The sequence below is a fragment of the Thunnus maccoyii genome, chromosome 18 (genome assembly GCF_910596095.1).
Source record: "Thunnus maccoyii chromosome 18, fThuMac1.1, whole genome shotgun sequence".
Lineage (NCBI taxonomy): Eukaryota > Metazoa > Chordata > Actinopteri > Scombriformes > Scombridae > Thunnus > Thunnus maccoyii.
In genome coordinates, this window is record NC_056550.1 from 12895823 (window position 1) to 12905253 (window position 9431).

The window sequence follows — 9431 nt, forward strand, 5'->3', positions numbered from 1 at the left end:
ACTTTCTTTTAACTGTTAAGTAAACATTCCCCTTTATTACCACTAATATTACAACTAATAAAAATACTTTGAAAAGCAAATCTGGAAGTCTTCCATATTCCAAAACTCAGTATTGTTGCACCGTCCAGCTGTCTATTCACTTTTGACCTGTTTGCACAGCAAGCCGATGTTGTACATTCTGTTATGAACTTGATTAACAAGGCGCGTTTGAGGGCCTGAGACATTTTGTTATGTTCCCTCTCTGATTTAAAGAACATAAACAACATCTAAGTTATGGTCATACTGACTCACGAGTGTATCTGTGAGCTCCTTAACCTCAATGAAATGAATACAATAGTGTCCATGTGGAGAGCAGATGTTCTGACAATGCAATCCGGAGAGCACAAATATTGCATAATCTCAGCAGAATGGTGTTCAGAAAGTTAAATGTATGTGTGTGTTCAAATCCCAAGATATACATGAAGGGATGCATGGCTACCAGGATATATACATTTCAGTGGATGCTCGTGAATCTGCGCGTGGACGTCTGCATGTCTGTCCATCGGTATGTTGTGTGTGTCTAGACTAGGGCTGAGGAATCAGCTTAGGGCCCTGCTGTGGCTGGACGTGTCTCTCTCCTTTGTTCTGGAGTGAGACACTCATAATAAGCTTAGTATGAACAGTCATAACACCGTCATTGTTTTAAACCAGCTCCACCAGCTTCCCAGGCCTCGGTCATGGGCAAGAGAAGCTGTGGACCTGCATGGTCAAGAACCCCTAAGAGCATTTTAGAAATGGAGGCAGAAGGCGACGTTACTCACAGGTACAGTACGTGCCTTGGTCGATGTGCTTGGACTATGGCCCTTGGTACAATTTGTGCACCTCTCTAACCGGCATAATGCACAAAGCCAATAAACAGAGCTGCTTATTTGCAACATAAATGCATGCATGACACTGTAAAGCCACAGAGATTAATGATGAAACTGTTGAAGTCAGATGTACAGTTGCTTATATTTGATTTATGCGTCTTTTATCTACAGTACTGTTCAATTTGAATATGAAGTCATGAATCCACAGTTTGTACCAACATCACAATGGAGTGATCTTACATAGCTGTGCGGGCCTATAGACAGCACGTCCAGTGATTATTATACGCTTAATTGCTTTCTGGTGGAGAATTAGATGAAAAAATTGATACCACTCTCATATCTGTCCGTTAAACATAAGGCTACAGCTAGCAGCTGGTTAGCTTAGCTTAGCACAAAGACTTGAAACAAGGGGAAACAGCTAGCCTGGGTCTGTCTGTAGGTAATAAAATTTGCCTATCAGCACCTATAAAGCTCAGTAATTAACATGTTACACACTATAAGTTGTATACTGTATCTCTGAGTCTCTGCAGGTTGCCTGGCAACTGTTCCCACAAAATATAAGTTTTGCAGCAGTGACACCTATTTCTGATCAGTGTGAAGTAAAATCCCACCCTACAGTGTAAGAAGTGATGGCTGACTTTCTAAAGATCGTTGTGCCATGAAGAGTGGTCTGTAGTGGTGTACCACCTTAAACAATCCATGTGACATTGATTAGGACCCGTGTAGACAGATTAGGTCATAGGCTCCTCACGTCATTTCTTGTCAAGCCTTCTCCTATAAACCCATAAAATATTTCTTCCAGTATGTTAAGGCAACAGTCGGAGGAAGGCCCAACCAGGCCCACTAAGACCATTAAGCCTAGAACTCAGTGAAGAAATATTTTCATATTATATATCTCTAGATGAAGCCTGGAACGATTACTGTATCATACATATTAATAGATAGATAAAATGAAATTAAACTTTGTGTGCCAGACAGTATTGTGCAATCTGCTTCCTGTTGTACCCACAGTATCTATGCTTCTTAACTGCATCAAAATAACCGAATAATTGCCTCTCGTGGCCTACCGCTTATTCACACACCTGCAAATTCTGTACTTTTAATAGAAATGGCATATTAATATATGAGATATTATTCTTTCCTGAAAAGTTACCCTACTGTACAAAATGACCAACTGCGTAGTTGTTTGACATTTAAACTCATTTGATTACTATTATCTATTTACTGTATGCTGAACGCCATATTCAACCAGATTTGATTTGTACCTTTTTACAGGAGAGTCTTGAGAGAATGTGCCCGTTTCTTTTACCATTTATCCCTGATTGGCAAAGATATTTTATCATTATCACATATATCCCTGCAAGCTGTAAATATTATTAAATGTAGAGTTGTTTTTATTTATTAGTTACTGATTTCTGGTTGTATCAGTTGATGGTTTCAGTTACCGAGGATATGATGATTACACGATTCTGACGCAATTTACAAAAAGAAACACACAAATCTTCATATTGCGACACACTGAAAATAATCATTAACGCAGAATTTGTTTTGAACTGGGCTCAGAAAGATGGTGAGAGCGCACAAAGAAGGTCAAAGTCAAGGTCTGTTTGCAGACAATACATGAGCTGAAGGCAGAAAGCCTGTCGGAGCACCCCGCATGGGGCTTTATCCAATATGTGACATGCCCTGTAGCTCTTGTGTCGGCTATGCTGGGAATGCAGGGTCTTGAGGGGTGAAGGTTAGGGGTGGCCTAAGGGGGCGAGTGGGTGAGTAGACACTGAAAACACAGCTTGACTGTGTTTGTGCATTTGCATGCAATTGAGAGTGTGCACATTTATGTATATACAGTATTCAAAATTTACAAGCAATTCCTTTTAAATCATTAGCATCACAAGCTAAATAATCAGTCCATATGTCTACCATCAGCACTATGTACTTATACTTTTTGCAAGGATATGAGTCTTACCTGTGTGTGTGTGTGTGTGTGTGTGTGTGTGCGTGTGCGTGTGTGTGCGTGCGTGTGTGTGTGTGTGTGCCTGCCTATGTGTTTTCAGAGAGGGCTCACAGACAGCGGACCAGACTAAGACTGCAGGGTTCGGCCTGGAGAGCACTGGGCCTCTTTGGGCTCAGCAGGGACTCAGCTTGGGAAGCACAGACTTCATGCACACACTCACACACACATACAGCCAGTCTATTAAAATGTTTGATCTTTTCTCTTCTTTTCTCCTAAAGATAAAGGTTGACCAGCTTTTTAAAGTCTCCAAAAAACAGTTTTATTTGAGCTCAGTTTTGTTCCTAGGCCATGTGACTGTTTTGGATGAAACAGTTTGTTCATGTTCACAGCCAAACAGACCACCAGCCTATTTGTTTTGTTTTGAAGCCCCCTTTTCAGCAACACTTCCTGGAATTGGCTTTTGGGGAAGAAACCAGTTCTTCACAGCACGATATCAAGCTGTCTGTACTACTTGTGACTTCTTACATGTCAATATTGTGATAGCATGAGTCTTGAACCTAATAGTATTTCTATTGTAGAATCCTGGTTTTCCTATATGTGTTACCTCTACCCTACACAATGTTAAATAACTGACAATGCTCTAAATATAAAAAGGCATGTAAAGAGGATTTTCTGATTAACAATTGCATTCATAATTTAAGTAAGAAATTATAAAATTTGGGCTTGTCAAGTGTTTCAATAAGTGTAGGACATGTTATCCAGTGTTGTTTTAGATGTATACAACTTGTTGGAGCTACTGATTAAGTCATCATGGTATGTCATCTGTCCTGGATGACAAAATAGTCTAAAACTCACATCATGCATATGCTCATCACTCAAAGACATCATTTTCAAAGTTTTGCAGTGGTTGATTCATATAAACAACAGCATGAATTATGATTCCCTATTTTCTCAAACTGAACTGTTTGAGGATGCTTTATCAACTTAATCTGTTTGATTGGATCAGAATATGGACACACTCTGACACACTCAATGGACATATTAACAGCAACTCTAGTTGACTCTTCATTCACTTGCTGCATTCAGTGTTACACATTATATCAAACCAACAGTACAGTCAGTTGGATCCAAGCAATATGCAAAATGACATATCATGTATGGACAAATTCAAGTCATTATATCTAAAATATTACATTTTTTTGAAAAGTTGAATTCCACAACAAGCAGCTAGGCTAAAACACAGAAGTGGTTTGTATGGCACCATCATCTGGTGCACCAGTATAATTGTTATCCTCTATCTTTCAAGTGTGGCTGCTGTTGGTCTTAGAGTTAATCAGAAACAGAAACTTCTGATGAAGAAGAAGCAGAAGAAGGGTTAAATGGTTTCACAATTACTATCTAGAATATACAGTCATGGTACGAATAAGTAGAACAAAAAATCAATAACCAACATAATGAAGCCTCCTCTACATTAGAATCTACTCAACAAAAGCAATTTAAATGACCCTTGCACTATTTGATACACATTCAGTGTATAATCCAAATCAGAGCAGGAATGAGAGGAACTGCACCGAGTTTGGTGAATTTGGTGCCATCTCCTGGAGACTGACGTTTTTGTTCTCTCAAAGAGATTTTACAGTAATTTGAGTTATATTATCAGGAAGGATGATCATTCTGCACAGTATTGTCATACAGTACTGTGTTTTGATCCATACGACAAAAAGACGTTATTTTATAATAAACATATCCAAAGCGTCATATAACATGAAATACACAATAATAACCATCATATGAAATGTAAATTGAAGTCTGTTGGCACTGACACCTGAAAATAAGGAGCTGTGCCACAGTGTGACAATATAATACAAAATACAGTCATTTAAGTCTCTATTCGGTGGCCTGTACCTTTACACTTTTTAAGAAATTACTATGTGCGTGTGAAATTCCAATTCCAATATGTTTAGTTCGTGCATAAATTGTACAATAAACATATGTACTATACTTTTCAGATTATTGTTAAATATCTCCTTCTTCCCAAGCCGCGACTTTGCAAGCTAAGGGTTAAGGCGGACAGCGCCTTACGCACAGGTGTCTCGCCAGTCTTGTATGAAGCAGCGCCTGCAAACGGCTGGAGGACTTTTTTTTTTTCTTTAATTAAGTTGATCATAACTGTAACTCAGCTGGGATTTGCTATCCGACTAGACAGGCCACTGTAATTCATGTAGTTAGATCTTAAGTGGGTTTGCACACTGCAGCCTTAATCTCTTGCTACTATTAAACGTGGAGCAACTAACCTGGAGAGCTCTCCAGATCCAGACCGGTCCTGCACGCTCCTATTTTCGCAATTTTCATGCATGCTGCATCTGACTGCAAATCATTTCCGCGAAGGTTTAAAGACTTTTTCACAACTTTAGAGTCGTGTTAAACTCCGTTGTCTCTCGTTGGATTTGTTTTTCTGCAGGATTTTTTTTTTAGTGTCCGCTCTGTTAGACGCCGGATATGTGGTGGATGCTGTTTCCCCGATGGATTTGGTTTCTTCTGGGACATTGTTACACTATTCTCCTTTATATGGACAGTTGCCGCGTGAGGGCAATGCCCATGTCTGTGGCAAAAGTGGTGTACTCTCACGCAGGCTTGTGCCCGAATGACCTGAACCCCAACCTGTGGGTGGATGCTATGAGCACCTGCATTCGCGAGTGTGAATCTGACCAGGTGAGCGAGGTGATGTAGCCTGCTGCATGCGCATTGTGCAGATTGTAGTGCATAGATGCAGTTCGTCTGCTGTCTAAGTTAACAGTAAACAAATAATAAACAGGCTGTGTGACCATATCTCGAGGCAGAATGATTGCATATGATTTAAGGAAATTGTTGAACAATTGTATTTTGTTTAGAGAAATAATCTTATTCTGCATCCCCTGTGCATCTCTCTTTTTCATTTGAACTCAGTGAATTTTAAACAGCAAAATGACAAATTCGCGTTTTCTTGTGCACAGTGCATGATTTGCTGCCTGGGAGGGTGGGGGTTAAATGAAAGATAGCAAGCAGAAATCCAACACAACAAAAATAATCTTGTGGTTGTGTAATTTTATAGTGACAGTTACATTTTCTACCTTTACTTTTTCCAAAGTTTTTGTTCATGCTGTGTCAGATGTTGACAATATATTGGTAAAAACTGATCCAAACTGAAAACAAATATTTTGATATTTTCATTTCACCAAGCATCAAATCATTTTCTGTGTTTGTGCAGTTTTCATATTATAATTCAAACTGTATCTGCATTATGAAAACAAATATGCTGGTATGTGGTACAAAAGTTTTGTTTCTTTTCCAACCTTCAGGACTGCGAGACATTTGAGAAGTGCTGCCTTAATGTATGTGGTAACAAGAGCTGTGTGGCAGCACGGTATATAGACATCAAGGGCAACAAGGGCCCCATTGGAATGCCAAAGGGCGCCACCTGCGACAAGTTCATGTGCTCTCAACAAGGGTCTGAATGCGACATCTGGGACGGCCAGCCTGTTTGTAAGTGCCGGGACCGCTGTGAGAGAGAACCCCACTTCACGTGTGCATCTGATGGCATGACATATTATAACAAGTGCTACATGGATGCTGAAGCCTGTTCCAAGGGTATCTCTATCTCTGAGGTCACCTGCAGGTAACATGTTAAGTATTTTAGATCTTTACTATTAATTTTGGTGTGATGAGGTAATGTTGTCTTGTTTCAGTCCTCAAAATTAAGACTTTTTTCTGGCTGTGGCATAAATGCAATATGTCAATAATGTGATTAAAGAAGAGCCTTTGACATATCCTAGCTCTGATTAATTCCTTTCTTATTCAACCTACCTACAGGTACCACCTGACCTGGCCAAACACCAGTCCAATCCCTGCAGAGACCACCCTGCATCCCACTACTGCCCTCCAGACCACCCTCCCAGCTGACATCCAGCTCCCCACCATACACAGTGGCCCCACCCAACAGGCTGTTTTTGTGGGTGAGACAGCCAGCTTCCTGTGTGAGGTGTCTGGGAAGCCACGTCCGGAAATCACCTGGGAGAAACAACTGAAGGGCAAAGAGAACACCATAATGAGACCTAATCATGTCCGAGGGAACGTTGTGGTCACTAACATTGGCCAGCTGGTCATATACAACGCACAACTTCAGGATGCCGGCATTTATACATGCACAGCCAAAAATGTTGGGGGAAGTGTATCATCACACTTTCCCTTGGTAGTGATCAAGAGGGAATCGAAAGGTAAGAATGCAGAAGGAAATAGTACCAACCTGCCGTTTCCAGCTGAAGAGTGTCTAAAAAGTCCAGACACAGATGACTGTGGAGAGGAGAGCATGAGCTGGTACTATGAATCAAATCGGAACAATTGCTTCACTTTCACCTACAGTCAGTGCAATAAAAACGGTAACCATTTCGACACCTATGAAGCCTGCATGCTGTCATGCGGAGGAGAGCTGGCGGCTCCCTGTAGCCTACCAAGCCTCCAAGGGCCTTGCAAGGCCTATGAGCCTCGCTGGGCCTATAGCAGCAGCCTCAAAAAGTGCCAGTCCTTCGTCTATGGAGGCTGCGGTGGCAACGAGAACAACTTTGAGTCCAAAGAAGCCTGTGAAGAGATGTGCCCCTTTCCGAAGAACCACAATTGTAAGATATGTAAACCTCGAGGCAAGATGGTCACCAGCTTCTGCAAGAGTGATTTTGTGATCCTGGGGCGTGTGACAGAGTTGACAGAGGAGCAAGAGTCTGGCCACGCTTTGGTGACAGTGGAGGAGATCTTGAAGGATGAGAAGATGGGTCTGAAGTTCTTTGGCAAAGAACCTTTGGAGGTGACTCTCCTGAACATGGACTGGAACTGCCCCTGCCCCAATATCACTGTTGCTGAGGGACAGCTCATCATCATGGGAGATGTTCACAACGGGATGGCCGTCCTGCAGCCCGACAGCTTTGTAGGCTCCTCCAGCCCTCGCAGAATCAGGAAACTTCGTGAGATTGTCCACAAGAAAACCTGCAACTTCCTTAAAGATTTCTCTGCCGTCCAGTAGAGTCTATTAACGTCTCACACTCACTGAACGTCGGTTATGTTGTTTTCAGATCATTCTAAGCTAAAGTGACCTCACCAGTCTGACTGGTAAACACAAAAGTAGTAATTTATCTTTAACATCTGAGGTTTTGTTCCCTTTTTCAGATTTTTTCTTTCCTTCCTTTGCTACCTAATGCTCTGTAGATCTCAGAAAATCACTTTTCATAATTTGTACTGTTGTCACTGATAATTTTTATCCGTTGCTTTTATTCGTTATTCCTTCACAGAATGCTGTGGCAAAACTGTCCAAATAGCTAGAGATGTTTTTTTTTTCAAATTAGAGCCAAGCTTAGAGAGTTTTGATGTCCACAGTTGGGGTAAACTGTAGAATAATAGTCACAAGCATTTACTCTGTACAAAGTGTTCGATCGTTGTAACTGCTTATTAAAATGATATTATAGATTTCCTCTCCAAATGTTATCTTGAGTACACTAATATCATTCATTTAGCATTATGTTTTAATATGATTGGTTCATTTGCTTTATGTTTTTGTGGGGTATCCCAAAACAGACATTTTGTAACATCTGTGATGAGCACTCAAGCTCACAATAATGCAATGTGAAGCCTCAGTTTATCTACCAGAATCAAATAAGCTCTTTGGTTCCATTTTTTTGTGGAATCTATTTTGATACGTTTTAATTTACAATACAGAATATGTATGTGGACTTCTGTACTCTATATTTATTGATCTATTTCTTATAGGGCACTTGCCAATAAATATATACATATGCAGGATGTATCTCTGTAAATCTAATTACGTAAAGAACATACGTATTTTTATGTTATCTATGATATATTAGTGTTCATTAAAACTTTTATGGAATATGATGGTAAATAAATAAAGATGTTTTAGAAAATATTACAGTTGTCCTTTGTTATATTGTTGTGCTGTTGCCTGTGCTACAGACAAAATACCCGACATGCTCACCACTTATCAAAAAGACTCATGCAGGCAGTGCATGTGCTGTCCTGTGGTTGACATCCCTCCATCCATGTCCTCCTCCTTCCACTTCTATTTCACACACACACAAGGCCTAGTCTGGCATTAAAGTCTGAAGCAGGTCACATTCCAGCCCAGCTGTGGTGGCCTGCGGAGCTGTGTGTTGTGTTGTGTCTGGGTCTGGGGCCCTCGCATAGCACACACCCCACCGGCCATCCATTGGCCTTGTGCGGCCCCTTTCATGTGCGAGAGGCCGGGGTGGAGGGGAAAAGGAGGAGGAGAGGGATGTTGGCTGATTCTCTCTCTTTCAGTCACTCAATCTCTTTCACTCAGTTGGCCACATCTGTGTTAAAGGGGCATAATAGAGAACAGAGAGAGGAATGGAGAGAGAGTAAAAAGTCAAGTAAAAATAAGGGAACTTAACCCCTGAGTTACATTAAAGTTAAGATAGAGCTTGATGCTTTAGTTGTATCCATTAGCACACATATAATTCTGTAGAATTTTTCACTTTTCATGATGAAGCTTGAGGCTAAATCCTGGTGTGGAAGAGATTAAGATATTGGAAAAACGTAAAATGTTAGACTTTAAAGGTTCCTGGGAA

The 9431-nt window shown here is 40.7% G+C and overlaps 1 protein-coding gene across 1 annotated transcript; it reads left to right on the forward strand.

Moving 5' to 3' along the window:
- The first annotated feature begins 4947 nt into the window (after positions 1–4947).
- On the forward strand, positions 4948–8714 carry wfikkn2a (info WAP, follistatin/kazal, immunoglobulin, kunitz and netrin domain containing 2a). Its single transcript, XM_042392206.1, has 3 exons — positions 4948–5514; positions 6141–6457; positions 6652–8714. The coding sequence occupies exons 1-3, from the start codon at positions 5302–5304 to the stop codon at positions 7850–7852; spliced, it is 1731 nt and encodes a 576-aa protein (XP_042248140.1). The 5' UTR covers positions 4948–5301; the 3' UTR covers positions 7853–8714.
- Positions 8715–9431: the final 717 nt, after the last annotated feature.